Raw genomic sequence first — 20,081 nt, 5'->3', positions numbered from 1 at the left:
TTTACATTGACACAAAGATAAATCAAATATGGGGGTAAAGAAATTCTGATAGCCTACGACATTTGGGCCACAACCTAAAGATTTTTTTCCATGACTTCAGCTCTGTTTGGAAGCCAGATCCTATTGGGAAAAGTGTGTTAATCTTCCTTCCTGCCCTGGTTTCTCAGTGGCAGTGAGACAAGCAGGCCTGGACAATGCAAGCCTTATTGTCATCCTGTATACAGAGGTCCAAAATTTTGTTGGCCGCTGTTACTGCATGTGCAACACTACTGGGGCAGAACTTGGTCAAATTGACCTAGTTTGAGATCCTTGTCTGTCGGATGGTTGTGTTGGAGGCTGCCTAATGAGCTTGTTGGACAGAGGGCCACAGGATCTCCAGGGAAGCCATTAGAGAGGACCTTGAGCCCTATAAACCTTTTGTCAGGCTAGATTGGAGGAGGGCTAGGGAACTGGGTGTGTTCCTGCCCTGCTGACACTAGCAAATGTTTTCAAGTAAGCACTCATACCAAATGAAGGGGGTCTATTAATAACCTCCTGGGTAAGAAGAGAGAAATTCGGCCCAGGACGGCATCAAATCACAGAGTTGGCTTTCACCGGCATGCAAAACATGGCATCCGATAGAATTTCCCGCTTTGCATTATCAGCTCTTCCAAGGAGAGATAATATCCACTGGGGATAAGAGACAGATATGATCTGAGAGAGATAATATTCAACTGGAACCATTTTGCTTCAACAAAGCTCATACTTTGAATCAGAAAAATTAGAAGTGGTAGCCTGGTCCGAATCATATAGCTAGACCATTGATCACCGAGGCCACAGGCTTTTAAGATAGGTTTTTGCACCACTCCACACATAATACAATAATCAAAATCAAGGGTGAAACTTACTAATGGCAAGAGACAATTAACTGGCACCTTATATTATTTATTCCCATTCCAGGCAGGTAGATCCTTGGCTGTTTTGGCAAGCGAGGGTTTTCTCTTGAACTAGGGGCATGTCTGTGTGGCTTATAAGAGCCAGTCCCCCGAACTCCTCCGGGAGTAACAGCCAATCCCAGAACATCAATTCAATGGCATCACAAGTACAAGTGCACACATTTGATTTCATGATTGAGGAGGAACAATGGATTAATCATTGGCATTCTTTGATCATATTCACCTCTGGGACATGGCATTAAATGGAAAGCAGGCCCCTATTACAACCTGTGTCCCGCTTGAGAGTGAGGGCAAAGGGTTCAGCAACTCGCGAGGCTAAACTAACCTGGCCTTTTCCTTGACCAACAAAGACACCCCCCTGTAGCCATCTCATGGCACATCGCATTCAATGTAGGGGATGTCGCTGTAGCGGCTATCTATCTCCACCCACTGCTGCACAGCTCGTGCCACGATCTCCTCAGACAGCTTCTGTGCATACTCCAGCAGCACCGGGTTGACTTCAGGAGATCCCTCGCTGGAGCCCATCTCTGAGTGGACCAAATAGGCTTTCTCGCCCCTCGTCCTCCCAGCTTTGCCGTCCACACTCACCATCGAGTTTGCATTCTGGGCTGCTGCATCGCTCCGCTTGGATTTGACACACCCCATGCTCTGGAAAATGTAGCATTGAATTTATTTGAGGGAGGGGTAGAGGTGGGATTTGGTGTGAGGCCAAGTGGAAGTTAAGTCCAGGTGTCTTTTTGCTTAGATTTGTTTGTTTGACCTTTTTAGTCCTACTTTGTCATCTCCATTTTGGAAACAAGTCATCCATACAAGGCTGGGAGTGCATCGAAAGGTCACACCTTTCAACTATTTCTATTCCCCTCAACTGTGTTCCAGGGCTGTTTGTTTTTTTGTTTTTTTAATGACTGACATCCAGTCAATGAACATCTGTTAGGAAATATTAGGTTGTGGAGGGTGGTGACAGAGAGGGCATGGTGGGCTACCAGCTAGGACTTCCATCCCTGTCTGGCCCTGGCAGTGTTGAAACAGCCCTCATCAGTCTTGCTTCTTAGCTGGCTTGAACTCATCCCTTCCTCAACTGCAGAGAGAGAGAGAAAGAGAGAGGTAGAGGGAGGATTTCTTTGATTTATTTTCCATCAGAGACGGCCTAAAAATACCAGATGGTAGAAACGAGGAACGGATTGTGAACGATTTTCACAGTGGCTGTGGCATCTACATGACTCAGCCTCCACAGTCGGACCAAATTGTGTGAATAAGACCTCCTCCATGGCCCATAGCTTTGTTGACCTCTGTAGGGTCAAAGGACTTCTATTTTATGTGACTAGCTATTTTGCACACTTATTCACTAGTCCCCTCTGGGTCAGTGTGTTTTATGACTCAATGCCATTGCCTTTTTTAATACAAGAGAGTCTGGCGTGGAGCGTGCTGATGCTAGTGTGCTGAAAGCCTGTGTCACACCATCTGTTCTAGTAGGCAAGCTGCACAGCCTGATCCAGTGTGACAGGTCATTTTCTCAGACAAGGTCTGGAGCGTAATTGACCACAGTAGGAAACATGTGCTTTGTTCAAAATGCTGCATATTATGGCAGAACTGAATAATTTAAACTGAGTGAGCAATCTGGACTACATGAAATAGATGTGCATTACATGTCAACAGTGGAGCATGAATGGTGGCAGAAAGTCTTACGAGATCTGACAGCTTATCAAATGATTTCTACAATGGTAAACGACTATTTTGCTCCTATGCATCAAAGTTACCCTGTGTGTGTGTGTGTGTGTGTGTGTGTGTGTGTGTGTGTGTGTGTGTGTGTGTGTGTGTGTGTGTGTGTGTGTGTGTGTGTGTTCAGTAACATGTACATGTCCTTCTGAACGGATGTGAAAAAGGCCTGATATATTTGATAGAGAAACACAACCTGAGACACCCTGAACGTGGTTGCGAATCGGTGTCACAGAACAAGTTGTTTTACATGAAATCACCTTCCCAAATAACTTAAAATCACAAGTGTTCATGTGCTGCCAATCAGGTGTCGGTAGCCTGTCCTGTGATGTTAGACTTACTTTTAAGAGAGAGGAATAGAAGCGGCAGATGTCTATCCATTCCACCAAATGTAATCCAGTGAGAAAACGCAAGGTCGCTGAAGTAAAATAATCCAGACACAGAAACGGGGTCGTGTCGACACTCCTGACATCAAACGGGCCCCGTGCTCGCAATGACTTAAACTTGAGGCTTGAGAGCTGTCGATGTGAGGCAATGCGTTAAAAACAACAACAACAACAACGCGGGCTTTCCTCCAAGTTGACGGTCGTGCGGAATTGTAGAATCAACCGCAGCGCACCCCGGCCATTTATGAGCCCCACGTTTCCAAATGACCTGGAAATAAATTCAGAGGCGATGGGGTCGTCCTGAGGACAATAACAACAACAACAACAACAACAACAAACAAAATCTCCTTTCACCCACGTGGGTCCGCACCGTGCAGGAATGGGTGCACCGAGTGATGATAGAGCCGATGGTTTGGACCGACTTCTGCGCAATGACGCTCACCAGCGATTCAGCGCCGTGCGGAGGTCCACCGGCTGTTAGGGCAGACAGACGTAAAACCGGCGCATTGATCCCGCACACTTTGCCTTGTACAATGTCGCCCTCTTGTGTATTTGGCCAGCTCCACGCTGACATGCAGAAGCGCATTCATGCGTACACAGATTATGAATACGCCCCCTCCACACACACACACACACACACACACACACACACACACACACGATACCTTATTCTGCAAGCTGAGCTACCATGGTGACGAATACACTAAACCTTACCGGATACTAAAGCTTGTAAATTAGTGGAAGGCTCGCCAAATAGTGGATATTTCGGGTTTATAAACATTGTATGGTAGGGCGATGAGTTTACTTTGGTCCTCAGGTAACTGCTGCTTGGTTTTATTGAATACACTTTAATTGGGACTTTTTGGACCTTTCATTCTTTTTACAATACCCCCCCCCCTCCTTGGCTACCATCCATGTGTTATTGGAACAAATGACTGAGACCGTCGACTCTGCAGCACGAAATGAAAAGTAAATAACAGCAACCTCATGCAGAAGTTGTGGTTTAGGGGGCCCCCATGAATTCTGGAGGCCCCTGCGCCTGCGTGCCCGGTAGGTCCGCGCGGCAATGCAGCCACGCGTACTCGAAAATCTTGGAAGTCAACCCGTTCACGATAAATCCAGGCCGGTCAAAGAGGTTTTGGTGAAGCCCTTAAGAAAAAAGGCTTGCGCTTGAATTCCAGTATAAGGCCTTGCTCCCAAGAGAGGCCGCAGTTAAGTCTCAGCTTCAGTCCCCTCGGCACTTGAACAGCGTGATTCGGCTGCACAATAAGATGAAATGCTACGGCTGCAGCCCCCACGCTGGCGTACGAATGAATTTCAGCCGCACCCGTCGACTTCCACCGTTAATCCGTATAGATGGTCCTAAAATGTGTCAGTTTATGAATGCTACTTTGCAGCCTTTAAAGTGGCCCGCAAAGTGTGATAATCTGCGGACTAGATACACGTGTCGAAATAGAATTTGTATTTGTCCTGTTTGGTCTGTTTAGACGGAAACATGAGTCGACATGTCATCTGAATGCAATGGCTATGAAGAATCTTACAACAACCACGTGGTTACAGACAGACAGGAGGCAGACAGACAGACAGAAAGACAGACAGACAGACAGACAGACAGACAGACAGACAGACAGACAGACAGACAGGCAGGCAGGCAGGCAGACAGACAAGACAGGCAGGCAGATAGATAGATAGATAGATAGATAGATAGATAGATAGATAGATAGATAGATAGATAGATAGATAGATAGATAGATAGATAGATAGATAGATAGATAGATAGATAGATAGATAGATAGATAGATAGATAGATACCGAGGGAAATTACAGATCGCATAAACCAGAGGCACACAATATCAAAATACACACAATAGCAAGAATATGAAACAAAAACCATATACAAAATATAAAGAATAAGACTGAACTGAAGTACTCGGTGCCTATAAAATAGAAGAGAACAAAGGGATGCATATTTCTATATGAAAGCAGAGTGACTCAAGAGCATTGGTAGAAAAAAATAAAAATATAACATGTTGCATTAAGAAAAAGATGTTCGCGTGTGCAGTTATTGCACAGTTACTGTAAATACATCGACCTACTGTAATTGAATCCCTATGCTCATTGGTATATATGCCCCCCCTAATTGTTTAATTTAATTTAACGAGTCAATAATAAAACAGAAAATGATTCAAATCATGCCAAGTTGTGATACACCTTGCATCATAATTTCATTTGATGCACGGTGAGCAACATTTTGTTAACAGTGTACAGGTTCGTTGTTTTAGAAAATCATCCGCTCAGCTTTGAAGTTGTTTGGAAACAGTCATCCTTTCAGCCAGTTAAAATTGGGACCGTAGGGCCGTGCGTTAAATTCTGTCTGTTGGTGTTTTGCCACACGATGGCGCTAAACGACTTGTCTTAAAGAAAGGTTTTCTGTTCCAGCTAAGATAAAGCCATCTAACTATCATTTTGTGTGTTATCTATTTTGAGAAAAGGTCTGGCGATAGAATATCGTGCAGCTTGTCACGTAGGTATTTGTAGGTAACGTGTGAGCTGCGGCTGCTAAGCTTTTACTGGTGTCGCATGCGTCTGAGATGTGGCTGCTCCATTTGTGACTCCGTTCCGGATGCGCCTTCAGTGAAAGTAGGCTATTTTTGAATGCATCCGCACGAAATATGCCTATTCCGAACCTAAGAGATAGGGTGCAAGAAAAAGCACCTTGAGACACTCGCAGTTTGGCACTTCCATGCACCGTTTCACTTATTAAACGCAATAACAAAACAAAAAACAAAAACGTTGTTGATTGACGCGCTATTTCGAAAGCTATTAAACACCCATTTGTGGGCAGATAAGAGTTCATGCACGGTACTCTGGTCAAATTACGATTAAGCTGTTGAGGTCTCATCCCTCTCGTGGTTTTTACAGTCACTATTTTAAATGCTAACCCAACCGCAGACATGTCATATGTTTGCAGCCTTAACTGTTCTCTATCCCTTTATGGTTTGACAGCGAAGAAAAAAAAATCATGACAGTCGGTTAAATTCATTGTTGCCAGTCCAGCCAATCATAGAATTTGACGACACAAAAGAGGCTAAAGTTGGAGTATATAAACGTGTGCTCTAATAAAGTATGATGCCTATCAGTGTGGGACATTAATTCAAACAGAGTTCACTCTCGTACTAACTCTGGGACATACCGAAGGATCCTTTTTTTAACGTAACTTCGCACCTTAGACGATGCATCTGTCTCAGATTCTGGTGTATCTTAGCTTGCTGATTGCTTTGGGTCCAGTGGGTCTGGGTGACCAAACGACGCACCAGCAAGGCTCGACCACCGTTACGGAAGACGCGGAGCAGTGCGCGACGTGCGATGTCCGGCAGCAGATCAAAACCATGCGATTAAACGCGATCAAATCCCAGATTTTGAGCAAGCTGCGACTCAAACAAGCGCCCAACATCAGCCGAGATGTAGTGAAGCAGCTCCTGCCCAAGGCGCCGCCGCTGCAGCAACTGCTCGACCAGTACGATGTGCTCGGAGATGACAATAAAGATGGGATTATGGAAGACGACGACGAACACGCAGTTACGGAGACAATCATGATGATGGCCACTGAACGTAAGTTTGCATTACATCTTGTTTTTCATCCCCTGCTCTCTGGTTAAAGTGCGCACCGGGAGGGCAGTCCAATCCAAACTAGTTTTACGCACGGCATAAAGTGCGCGCGCCTTCGCGTGTTTCCGCGGAAAGAAAACGTCTGTATCTTGAGAAGGCGCGGGGTTTACTTAGTTTTGGTTAGTATATCTGATATATATATTACTTCGCCTTCAATGGGAACGGGTTCATGAGTGCGATGCGTTTGACTAGCGTGCAACCTCTTCACGCGCAAACTGCTCGCGCGGACATGCTTTTCTTTTCTTAGGCCGGTCAAGGGAAAGAAGTGGGGGGACCTCGACTAGACTGTGTCGTGTCCGAGCTGTAATCATCGGCCTCCTCGGCTGCTTTGTTTTGTGATATTGAAAGGTCGTTGAATATATATAGGGGGTTATTTCCCCCCCCCCTCTCTCTCTCTCTTGTCTCTATGCAGCCGAATCCATCGTCCAAGTGGATCGGATACCGAAGTGCTGCTTTTTCTCCTTCAGTCCGAAGCTGCAAGCCAATCGAGTGGTCCGTGCCCAGCTCTGGGTTTACCTCCGGCCGGCCAGCGAAGCGACCACGGTGTTTCTGCAGATCTCCCGCCTGATGCCGGTCACAGACGGGAACAGACACATACGGATCCGGTCCCTGAAGACCGACGTAAACGCCGGTATCGGCTCCTGGCAAAGTATAGACGTCAAACAAGTGCTGACCGTGTGGCTGCGACAGCCGGAGACGAACTGGGGCATCGAAATAAACGCGTTTGATTCAAGCGGGAATGACTTGGCCGTGACCTCCGCAGAGCCAGGAGAGGAAGGACTGGTAGGTTCATCTTTATTTATACATATACACGTACTTGCATGCATACTACTACTACTATTACGCATACTTACTTACTAGTAGTAGTGTATGTATACTAGCAGAGGTGGAAAAGGTTAAATACCACTCCACACGTATGTATATACTAGCATGTATAGGCCTGAAAACTATCGGTATATGTGCCAGTATATGCACACATAAAACTATATACTACTAGTATGCTACTACTACACATACCACTAGTACATACATGCATACATATATACTACTGTATCTACTGCAAGACATAGTATACTGTTGGTCTTTATGTGTTAAGTAAGAGTTCTCAACAAAATAGCCATTTAAAATTGTAATGATAAATAGGTCATTTTCACGGTGGCATTCATACACTGTTGATTTGAATTAGTACCGCTGGTTCTCAGCTCCGGTCCTCGGGACACTCCAGTACTGCTGGTTTTCTATTATGACAGGTGATTATCTTAACCTGACAGGTATGAAAAACTACTTTGACAATACATGGTAGAATAGGAAACCAGCTGTACTGGAGGATCCTGAATATCGGAGTAGAGATCCATTGTCAGTTAAGTTGAATTAAACTGTATTATTCCCTGTGTGGAAACTCGTCCTCTGCATCTGCATCCCAACTTCTTACCAAACAAATATGTTTACTGCAGTCCAGGAATAAAATTTTCATGTAATCTGAGGGTGTTCATTTGAACTCTAATCCATATCCTCAATCTAATCGGACCATCCGATGAGACTAAATTCATCATGGATTGAAAGAAAACAGTAGATTGCATTTTCTATTGGACTGCTATAGGGGACTTTGTAACGCTTCGTTGTCCACAATTCGACGTTGTGAATACAGTGATGGGTTATGCGTTCTTGTATTTTACTTGAGGAGGAAGGAATAAATATTAAAAAAGGTAGAAATGAAAAGAAGACATCAATCAATGTTGATGATCAACACAGGAGCCATATAGGCGCTCAGCTGCATTTGAACACATGCCCAGTCCACTGATAAATCTCAAATGCTATTGCCTTATTACATAAATGTTAACCTGCCCCAAATTCCTTAAAGTCTTGAGTGTGACTGTGTAAATTAGAGTAATTGCCTACTCACTCTCTGGTACAGTGACAAAAACACATCAGAAAACTCAAATGCTGGCACTGACTTCTGGGGCAATTAGGATATTGTGAACGCTGTGATTAGCCAACCGTCAAATGATCTAATTTCTTTACAACTCAAAGTTTCATAACATCACCGTGCCAGGTTTGAAAACAGTTTGCCAAGGGTCGAGAGAGGCAGATTAGGTGATGTAAATTGAATGCCATCGCCCACTTCCTTTCACCAACCAGCTGGTGCTATTTTCATTGTATTCACACACACAAACTCTCCACTAATGTCTTTCCAGCAACCATTTATGGAGGTGAAGATCTCTGAGGGCCCCAAGCGGGCCAGGAGAGATTCAGGCCTGGACTGCGACGAGAACTCACCAGAATCCCGGTGCTGCCGCTACCCGCTCACGGTGGACTTTGAAGACTTTGGCTGGGACTGGATTATTGCCCCTAAGCGCTACAAGGCCAACTACTGCTCCGGGGAGTGTGAGTACATGCATTTGCAGAAGTACCCACACACCCACCTGGTGAACAAGGCCAACCCCAGAGGGTCCGCAGGCCCTTGCTGTACCCCTACCAAGATGTCTCCCATCAACATGCTCTACTTTAACCGCAAAGAGCAGATCATCTATGGCAAGATCCCCTCCATGGTCGTGGACCGTTGCGGCTGCTCATGAGTGGGTAGGGGGTCTTTGCAAAGGTGGGGGAGCTGTGGCTCAGTCCGATCTCCAACTTCAGACTTGTTGATGACACAACCAATACACCATTACCAGTGCTTTTCTGCAGAACACAGTGCAATAGAAACCAGAGTAGAGGCAACAAACAGCCTGACCTTCCCGCCGGGCAGCGCTTTCACCACCAACATATTGCATTTTGATGTTTTTAGTTTTTGTTATTATTTTTCTTTCCTCCAGCGACATCTTAGCTGTAGAGGCGTGAGGTCAGATGGATGCAGGAACACAAATGCTTGGTGGACTCGGGAGTGGATGTAGACAGAAATTATGAATTTATCCAAAAAACTTTCATCTGTCTCAATGTTCTGTGCTGTGTCCATTTATTCAAACATGCTGACAGAATATACTCAAACATACATGTACGCTATCCACTCCTCATTTTCCCACCCCACCCCAGCCCACTTCCCAGCTTTTACAGCTTTTTGCTAAGCTATACTTTTGTGATAATCATTTTGAGAATGTTGTTTTCAGAGTGAAACCAGGAATCCTCATGGACTTTTTGAAAGGGCTTGGAAAACTACAGCTGAAGACTCTTTAAAGTGATGTTTCACGTTTGTTGAACAATAACATTTTTAGTGCACATAACTTTCTTTACAGGAGGTCATGAATGGTCAGCCACCAAAGAAACTGAATGCTCTAGGTATTTCACATGCATTTTGGAAAAATGTAACTCATCGCATATCTGAAATTGTGGTAAATTGAGCCGAGGTCAACTTTTCAGAATCCAATTTTACCTGTTTTCGATGTCCGTTGTTGAAATCTAGGGAATAAAAGCCTGAACGTTAGTGTTAGTGGATCTCCGGGGGGGACATAAGAGGTTGACTATTCCTTAATTGTTGTTATGGGTGGGTGCATGCGTAAAAGTGAAATTGTTCAACCAAAGTCAAAATATTACTTTAGTTTTGACCGGTCTTCATGTACAGTGCCATACATACACAAACCCACATAACCAAAGAGTATAGTACTCAATTATAAAGCCTCTACACCATCCAACAAAGCAGCCTGACCTGCCCGAAACACTTGAATTTCTCTGATTGTAAATCCACATTACTGGACAGAAGGACTTGAATTGAAGGCACAATGAATGCAGTCTACACATGAAAATGTGTTTAAGACAGAGAAATCGATCATTGAGATGTATGAATGTTGAAATCACACTAAACTCTGTCTTACAAACACCACAGTTTGCACTATGGCATACCAATAGGAAGAATTGGTTGCTACAAAAGTTGTAAAAACTGATTTTGATATGTTTGCTAATTTGTATTGTATACATATGCCATTTCCATTAGCAGTTGCCTTTTCTGAACCACTGTTGGTAAATGTATAAGACCACAAACTAGCAAGAAAAGATGTACAACAGCAACTCTATATACTTGTTTAACAAATAAAGTTTCTAGCTTATTTGTTAAGTTCTGTTTCTTTGACTAGCCTTTATTTGTTGTTATCAAGGGCCAACCCCCTACATTACTTTTTACCAAGGGTACTTCGTTAGAAACTGTTAGGTCATCTGTTTAACTGATAGCTCTAGATTTGCAACATTACATAACGTTCAAGTTCATTGGGTCGCAGGCCAGGGTGATGTAAATTCCTGACTCCTCTCATGATTCCACCGTGCAAAAGAAAAAACAAGTTCGGGCTTTGAATGCAACAAGCTTTTAATGATAAGATGTTCTTTGTCGAAAGGATAAAAAGCCAGCAGCCAGTGTGTGCTTATAAGCACGAACACAGAGACACCATGGTGCCATCCAGCTGACTAACAACCAACATGGAGATCATAACCACACTTGACGTTTTGTTAATGTCACAACTTTACAAGCAGCAGAAACTGTAACAGGGCCACATCCCAGCTGCAGATACACAGTACAGTAGTTTTAAGCAATGCGTGTGCGTGTGTCCGTGCGTGCGTGCGTGGCAAAAAAGCAAAAACGCCAACACCCACACTCAGTTACCACTGATTACACCTGCAAACTCCAATCACCCTAAGCCCATCTAACTGCAAGTGTAATACATACTTGCAAGGTTCCCGGACTACGCTTTTTTCCAGGCAAGGGATTTTTGGAGTCAGGGATGTTGAAAGCATTGCAGTCTAATGAGGGGATGTGAACTCTGGCACGCTCTGACAGCATGACCTATTCGACTGGCGGCTTCATGGAGGCTTGACTTCCGCCCAGTAGAGGGCGAACTGAGCACTGCCCCCCGAGAGCCACTTCCTTTCCTGCTGGGAGCTGGACCGCTGCCATGACAACGAGAGGTCGCACCCGGCCCGCGGAGAAGTGGATCCGCAGAATCTCAGTTCCTCAGGGAGGACTTAGAAAGTCTGTCCCTCTTCTGTTCCTGTGTCTGTCTACTGGTGATTGGTACAAAATACCAAATGAACGAATAGTCCCGCTCGCCACAGCAAAAGTCTTTAAAAAAAAAGGCGAAGGTTAAAGACATGTTATGGGTTCACTCTTAGTGGTGCTATTCGCATTAACTTCAGTTCGAAGAGGAAGTCAAAATGATAACGCAGAAGATTTAAACTGCAAGAAATACAGATCTAATCGTGCTTTAATCCTATATCCGCGAAAGGCGAGTGGTCACTACGCTTGTATATTACCGTTTCATTTAGCAGACGCGTTTATCCAAAGCGACGCCCATCTGAGAGTTAATAGGATACAAGCAAGGATCTAGTCAGAAAGCGACAACGCAAGTAAGTGCCAAAAAAAAACTAGTTTCAAGTCCGAAAGGACATAGGTGTCAACGGGCAGTGCACAAAGGCAATGCATAGGGTGCATAGAAGCAATTTTACCATCAGGTGTGGAGGTGTTCGAGAAAGAGCTGGGTCTTTAGCTTCTTCATATAGATGGAGGGTAACTCAGCGGATCGTATGGAGTCTGGTAACTCCTTCCACCACCGGGGAACTACACAAGAGAAGAGAGTGGCTAGTGACTTAGGGCCCCGCTGTGGCGGAAGTGCCAGGCGCCTTTCATACCGATATGACACAAAGACCATCCATTCGTTGCCACTTATGTCAGGTGCTTTACAACCCCATCAACAAAATAACCTTGAAGTCGGTATTAATGCTAGCGACAGTGTGGACCTTACATGGTCATACACATCCGCATCTTCTGGACTTGCCCCGTCATAAAACCCCTTTCTGTCTGACATTAGAAATTTTATTTCTATGTATAGGTTACAATATCAAACTCACATACCTTACTTTTTACCTTGGTACATTTACCTTGGTAATTGTGGAATTGGAGAACAGTGATAAAGCTTCAAAAAAAAAGAAAGGCCATCACATCACACTGGCTGGTAAAAGAGCCCCCTATCCCAAACCAGTGGGTAAATATTGTAAACAGCATCCACTGTATGGGGAGTATACTAACCTTTAGTTTAAGACTTTGGGAAGAAAATAGAGAGAAGAACTGGAAGAGTCAGACAACTCTGAATAACCAGGAAATGTTATTATCTAGAAATCTTACCAACGTTTGTTGTACGGGTTACTGATACCAGAATGACCATAATGAACAGACACGCAAAATGGAACTGAATAAAGTTAAAAGAAATGGTTCCTAATTGTTCGCTCTCCATCTGTAAACAGCACATACAGTGCCAAATGAGTTCTCTGCCATGTTTCACTGCCATAGTTAACAGTCGAGCGGCAGTGGCCAAGTGACCTAAAGGTTTGCTGGGGTTTTCTCCCTCTGGTAACAGCAGTGACCAATACAGAACGTCTGATTAAAAGTACCCAATCACTCGTATATATCTGTACCAACATGCTCCAAGTATAGGTTTTGAAATCTAAATCTAGATGACATTGGTAGGCTGCTGACTGCAATGACCCGTGGCTGTTGTATCTGTCTGTGTTAAACAAAACATACATGCAGATATATTGAAACGAGGCTGTGAGAAAACGCAACTGGAAAGCACTGATTGACAAAAACACTGCTTGCAAATCTGAGATAGGTCACCTTAACATCATTAGGTGTCACGGTAGCCCAGTGATTAGCACTGTTGCCTCACAGCAAGAAGGTCCTGGGTTCGAACCCCAGGCCATCCCAGGTCCTTTCTGTGTGGAGTTTGCATGTTCTCCCAGTGTCTGTGTGGGTTTCCTCCGGGCATTCTGGTTTCCTCCCACCGTCAAAAAAACATGTTTGTTAGGGTTGATACTCCTGTCTGTGCCCCTGACCAAGGCAATGGAAAGAAGAACTGGAGTTGGTCCTCGGGTGTTGCATGGCAGCTGCCCACTGCTCATAGCTACACAGCTAGGATGGGCTGAATGCAGAGCATAAATGTAATTTGTATTTATGTAAAAAATTACTAATAAAGAATATTCTATTCCATTCTATAAAAGTCCATCCACAGTTCTCAAACTCGAGATGAGTGGGTGAGTTGTGTGCATTGTAAATGAGAGATTGAACTTTTATTTACCGGGTAAATGAATGAGACAAGGGGCGCGCAGATTGCGCATATACCGTAGGCTTAGGCCTGAATGCTAAGTCTTTGGTTTGAGTCTGGCTTAGGAAAAACGCATGTCTTTACTTTTTCTCCTCCCCTTATATGTATTTTCTGTCCCTCTTCATTGTCCTGTCAAACAATGGCTAAAATGTAAAAAAAAAAAAAATTTACACACAGAACTAATTTAACTTTATGGGTTACTGTGATGTGATGCAATGGACTGGCGGCCTGTCCAGGGTTTCTCCCCACCTGCCGTCCAATGACGGCTGGGATAGGCTCCAGCATCCCCGCGACCCTGAGTAGGATAAGCGGTTTGGATAATGGATGGATGGATGACACATAAGGTGTAACATGTCAAAAATAAAACAAATATAGGTAGGTAAGGGAGATTGAAGGATTTTAGGAAGGTCATGTGTCCTATAAGATGTTTACTCTGTACTCTGTCCATGCTTATACTGCTCTGTGCATTGTACTGTACTAAGCAAAGAACATCTTTCACACTTCTCAATTTCAAATGAAAATCAAGAGTTCCCCTAAAGGGAAGCAATATTGTCGGCTCCATGATATTGTAAGAACAATAGCACTCACTTTAGTCCAATGGTCCGCCAAGACACCTGAGATCAGTCCTTCAAATATTGCCCCTTTTCACTTTGAATAAAGTGTTTTCTGATTCTGATTTCTGATTTCTGACTCTGAAATGGATGAAGGTAGTACTGTGGCTGGACCAGTGTAATCTATTTTGTTTGTATGATGTCTGACACAGCCAGACACATCGCTTCACAGTTCTGTTGTTCACTTACGTATTGTTGCTGTTTGCTTGTTTTAGGCTTATTTGTTAATGAGGGTGAGGAAACGTTTGGACTGACGATTCTTACATCTGTCAGAGCCGGACCCTGGAGGACTGCATTTGCCAGCGACATTCCACCTCTGACAGGTGAGGAAGTGAGAGCGAGAGAAGGGGAAGAGGGATGACGGTGCTGGAGAGGGGTGGGGGGAGAAGTCCAAGGCAGCTGGAGACCCCGTTATTGGACTGGATTCCAATCGCGCAGGTTTTATAGAATTGGAGTGAATAGAACAGGCATCCTTGTAAAGCAAAACAAAACCATATTGTCAAACTGGCCGGTCACACAATGTCAATGCCTGTGAATGCTTGATTGTCATCGTAGAAATTACCATGAGCAAAACTTGGTCGACCCAAAGGGCCGATGTGTTGCCATTCATCTCATCTAGTCTCCGTGCACTTTCTAGAGAATGAAACGGCAACACTCATTTCATTAAAAATGAGTAAAAAAAATCATCAGACACTCAATGGAACACATCTTTCTGCAGACTCTTCTAGGAGCACCTTCCCCACCCGCTCTATTTCTATGACCGAGTTTCAAGATTCTCCACATCTGGACACAGAAGGGGGATACCCTATCCTGGACGTGGTGCAAGGCAACGGGTGATGTGGGGGGACGGGGGGGGGAGTTAGCCAGGTGCATTCAAAAACATCTGGAGCCTGAACAGATGTGTGAACGATACCGTCTGTCTGGGGAAGTGCTGTTGCTGACAGATCTCTCTGCGGGGAAGGACTTCCTTGACGACATGATTCAAGGATGATGGTGATGGATGAAGCTGTCAAAGCGTGCAGAGATTGAAGTGGCATGGCGGACACATTGCCGTAACCAGAAAAAGCACTCCAAAAGACATTTAAAGGGAGAATAGCACGCTAAAAATGTATTCCTGATCTTCCAAGTTGTCCTAAGACAGGAGAAAACTACTACACGGTACCAAGTGTTGAGTGGAATGTTATCTTAAAGACTTAAACCTATTGTCCCCAAAAGAGAAAATAATCTGGGAAACGACAAGTTTGTGATCTGATTGATGATAAAACCTTGCAACCTTGATGAATCTCTTTGATATGATGCTGATTTACATTTGATAGGAGGATATACTCCTAGTTTTCAATTTTGCATCTGAAAAAAAAAGGAAATTTCATTTCACCCGTGCTTGTCAAATTACATACATCTTACTTGTACAGGGAGTTGGTTCATAACCCCATTTGGAGTCCTGAATCACAGTTAGGGAAATCTGTTTGTAACGCACATTTTGTATGGATCTAGTTTAAATCATGTTTAACTCAACTAATGACAAAGCAAGTCATTATGGATTTTTATGGGCTACTTCATGACCAACTTGTTTTTTGTTTGGTGTTTTTCGCAAGGTGGCATAAGAAACAATAGATTTGATTTAAAATAGAAAATTACAAAAGGTGAAGGAAAAAGATGAATAAAAAGTTGAACATTTTTTTTGGTCAACACCTATCCGAGAACAAGCTCTATCATCAGCAGCTGAAGGCAAATAGCAGTCAAGGATTAGTTTATTCCTTCCTACGGCATCGAGCAACACGAATACAGTGCACAAGTCATCCAGTGTCCACTCGAGTATTGTGTTGAGTAAATCAAACGTGCCCCAGGGAAGTCTCCTTGTCTTATCAGTGCGTGATGTTCCAGGTACCTGTACGCACATTGTAATCACTTAAACAACCAGCAGAGGATGATCATCTCAGGCCAGATGACAGGTTGTTCGTGAAAATCTCTCTTGGGTCAAAGGAAAGCAATGAAAAGCAATAAAATCAACCAGTCTGAGACAGGGGACGGGCCAGATGGCCAGCTGCTGGAGGCTACCTGTCTTCACTCTTCAAGTGATTTATCCCTCCCGTCTACACTCCGATTGCTTTTTCACTTAGGGAACAGGAATCAGTATTCCTATCCCAAAAACGAGAGTGACCTTTGGGAAGCTATCCCATGATTGATGGCTTTGTAAAAGCTACTGGAAGTTTGGAAGCGGGACATACTTGGTGTCCACTCTAGATATGTTTACAAAATACCTCGATGACAATGTTTGTTTGCAAGAAGGGGTTAGTGTTTAGCAAAAAAAAAAAAAAAGTGGCCCAGAGCCGACCTGGGTCCAAGGCAATGAAACATGGTCTCTCTGGTGACAGTAAGTTGACAGTGATGAAGAATAGATGTCCCTCCAAGGAAACCAAGGGAAGGTCGGTTATGGAAACCTCCTGTCTCCCAGTGATGTGCCTATCCTCTTCCCATGGACGGATGTAGTGTAGTATCAGGTATGTGTCAGAAGGCTGGATAGATTCTGACTTCTCCGAAATTATATTTATGGTACGTTTTTACAGATTACAATTAATTATACGAGAAGCCCCAGATAGAGTGTCATTCATGCGACAAGCAGAATTTTCCAGAATTAGGCCTTGGTGAATAGGTCCAGGCAGACAGTTTGGACATGGGTTTGACATTTATTGATACAGAAGGAAATCCAACTTTAAAAAATGCTTGAAAATGTTTACGGCATATTAATTTGAAAAGCAAGCTTGGTATCAGCAAGAGCAGAGGTCTTGGTAGCAGGGCCATACCGCAACGTGGTTTCGTTTCTCACTCGCCTAAAAACTTTAAAATCTAGGGGTTGGGGTTGTGGGTTCGACCTCAGATCAGAGGGTCTAGGTTGGATGATGCCTGTCGAAGTATCCTTGAGCAAGACGCATAGTAATCCCTGCTTTTTTCAGAGGAGTCTGTGCCCCAACCAAAAGATGAAAAGAGAATTTTCCTACAAAAAGGATTGATAGAATATGTCGAGTGAATTTTAAGAGGATTTCGATTTATTGTCCTCTTGATGAAAAAGCCTGAATGCAAGATAACACGTTTACCACTTGAAAGGTTCTGATGCCTTGTCTGACAAAATAGGTGCTGACATGAATGCGGTCTCGACAATGTTTACTTTTAATAAAAGAACACACCCTACAAAGAAATAATACTTGTAATATACTAGTGGCATGGTGGTGACGAAGTTGGAAAAAACCCTCAAAATTAGTACACAATAGGTTCAATCTTTGCAATGGCCAGTGAGTGTCCATCAACGTTTGTCCTGTACCAGTCCTTTAGGAGGAAACCTACACTTGTCTGCTGATCCACTCTAAATATAATAATGAAAATAAAGATGGTTCAGATAAAGTTTTGAAATATTGATGAATTTACATTTGTTCTTAACTCACCTGCAATCGATATGGCCTACTGCAGAAATGTGCAGTGATGCCTGTCCATGCCCCATTCTCTAAAATCTGGTTTGTAGGGCTTTCCCCAATGGGCCATTGAACAATTGGAAAAGTACAGGCCAGATGGGGAAACTTGATATTGCTACAGTATCCAATAATCTACAATATCTTACATCACTGAACAAATGTGTCAGCTGAGGGAGCTTGGTCTGCTGCGTGCTGTGAGCCCAAGGACCACAGCCCTGACCGGAGCTGCGCCCGAAGAGGAAACACCAAGGCTAAGCTGACTGCTGGCCCATGCAGACCGGCAGTTCAGACAGTCATCCTGGCTGGCGTTCGTTCTCCTGGACAGCGATTTTTTTTCTTCTCTAGCTTAGATATGTGTTAGTTTGGATATGTGTTCTTGTAGTTCTTGTAGTTTTGGATATGTGTTTTTGTCTTTGTGTTGCACTGCTGTGGGCTGGGGCAAGCGATGTCTCGTTTCATGTGCGCAAGTGCATGAAATGAAATGACAACGTGTTTCTGATTCTGATTTCTGAGTCTGAAATGTCTACATGTGCGATAAACGTTGGAGTCAAGTTAGGAGTATGGAGATCACTTTAAGTAATGATTAAAGGGACGGTTCATCTCAAAATCAAAAATGCATGTTTTTTCCTCTTACCTTTGGTGCTATTTATCCATTTAGTAGATCGTTTTGGTGTGAGTTGCCGAGTTTTGGCAGTATCGGCTGCAGAGATGCCTGTCTTCTCTCAAATACAAGGCAACTGGATGGCACTCAGCTTGTGTTGCTCAAGGTGCCAAAGGGGGGAAAGAAAAAAAACATTTGAAAAACTCAACAACAATGTCTGTCCAGAAATCACGGCCCGCTTACTCAAGATAATCCACCGAACTTGTCTTGTGAACAGTTTCCTGTAGGAACTATTTTCTTAGCCCAAACTACACCTACAGGAAACTACCCACAACAAGGCCTGTGGATTATCTTGAGTACTGGGTCATGATTTCTGGAAAGAGACATTGCTGTTGAACTTTTCAAAAAAAAATTAATTTTTTTTTTGCCACTTTGAGCAACACAAGCTGAGTGCCATCCAGTTCCATTGTATTCGACAGAAGGCAGAAATCTCTCCAAAACTCAGCTACTAATACCAAAACGATCTGGATGGATAAATAGCGCTACAGGTGAGAGGAAAAACATGTATTTTTGATTTGGGGGTGAACGGTCCCTTTAAGCTCATCGATGAATATTGCTGCAGGCTGTGTACTATTTGTGGTTAATTTGTTTTGGGGTTTTCTGGGGGTTTTGATTTTCCTGAAGCCTAGGAGCAACTCATGACCCACAGACATGCTGCTTGACAAAAAGTCCTGGAGCTGGCTCACTAAAGCAGATATCTCCTGAAAATGACACCGGGTGCTATTTTCCCTTCAAGTTACATTGGCTCAGTTTCAACCATACATATGGAATTTCCTTCCAAGTGACCACAGGTTCCTATTTTCTCTAATTACCTAAAATATATTCCCTCGAGTAGCATACCTTCGGAATAAAAATCTCAAAAAACTTGCTTCAGGTATTGTTAACAAGCGACTGAAAATTGAAATCAATAGACTTGATGATCCCACTGCAGATACCCAATGACCCGTGAAATTGAGTGTGGTGAGGCTATAAATTCTCCTACATTTGTGAACCTGTTGCTTTTTAACACCCATCACATTAATGTGTGTGCCTGAAGCCCATAAAAGGAACTAAGTGGCTCTTCTGTGGTTGGCACAAAAAAGGTGTGCTGTCACACAGCAAGGCACTTTCAATTACCAGTTAAAAAAACAAAACAACTTGGATGCAGCAAAAGGTTTATAGTTGGTCCCCTGTGGACCATGGTACGGTTTGTGGTTTTAAGATGGTTGATGAAGTCCTTGTGTGAAGTGTAGCGTTGACGGGCAGCATTAGAGTTTGGTGATAGATTTTTAAGACCACTGTTTTACATCTGATTCAAAGGTTTTAATTCCGTGTCAGTCTCAGTTCACTGCAAAATGGTTTTTCGAGCCTCTGCTGGCATTTGGCAGGCGTTAATGTACTTTTTTAGCCACTTGTGTTACAACTAGGGAAATTGTCACGATTACATCTCAACACTTAACACTGCAGTAGATATGAAACCATGTGAAACTGAGTGCAGCGTGTGTGATGTCGTCTCGAGTCGAGATTCCGCACGCGAGCAACATTTCCTGCAGTCTAGAGCACGCGTTCCTCTATCTCGTG

General features: G+C 43.7%; 1 protein-coding gene across 1 annotated transcript; it reads left to right on the top strand.

The window, feature by feature from the left end:
• The first annotated feature begins 6,270 nt into the window (after nucleotides 1-6,270).
• mstnb (myostatin b) lies at nucleotides 6,271-9,282 on the top strand. The gene is made up of 3 exons (XM_056288993.1): nucleotides 6,271-6,649; nucleotides 7,119-7,489; nucleotides 8,902-9,282. Exons 1-3 carry the CDS (start codon nucleotides 6,271-6,273, stop codon nucleotides 9,280-9,282), a joined length of 1,131 nt encoding a protein of 376 aa, XP_056144968.1.
• The last annotated feature ends 10,799 nt before the right edge of the window (nucleotides 9,283-20,081 follow it).

This window comes from Lampris incognitus, chromosome 11, assembly GCF_029633865.1.
Source record: "Lampris incognitus isolate fLamInc1 chromosome 11, fLamInc1.hap2, whole genome shotgun sequence".
Taxonomy (NCBI): domain Eukaryota; kingdom Metazoa; phylum Chordata; class Actinopteri; order Lampriformes; family Lampridae; genus Lampris; species Lampris incognitus.
The sequence above is the reverse complement of the archived record's forward strand: the minus strand, read 5'-3'. Positions and strand labels throughout refer to the sequence as shown.

Coding starts and splice junctions, on each gene's coding strand:
- mstnb (XM_056288993.1), top strand. CDS start 6,271: ATGCATCTGTCTCAGATTCTGGTGTATCTTAGCTTGCTGATTGCTTTG. Junction 6,650..7,118: donor CATGATGATGGCCACTGAAC/GTAAGTTTGCAT, acceptor GTCTCTATGCAG/CCGAATCCATCGTCCAAGTG. Junction 7,490..8,901: donor AGCCAGGAGAGGAAGGACTG/GTAGGTTCATCT, acceptor ATGTCTTTCCAG/CAACCATTTATGGAGGTGAA.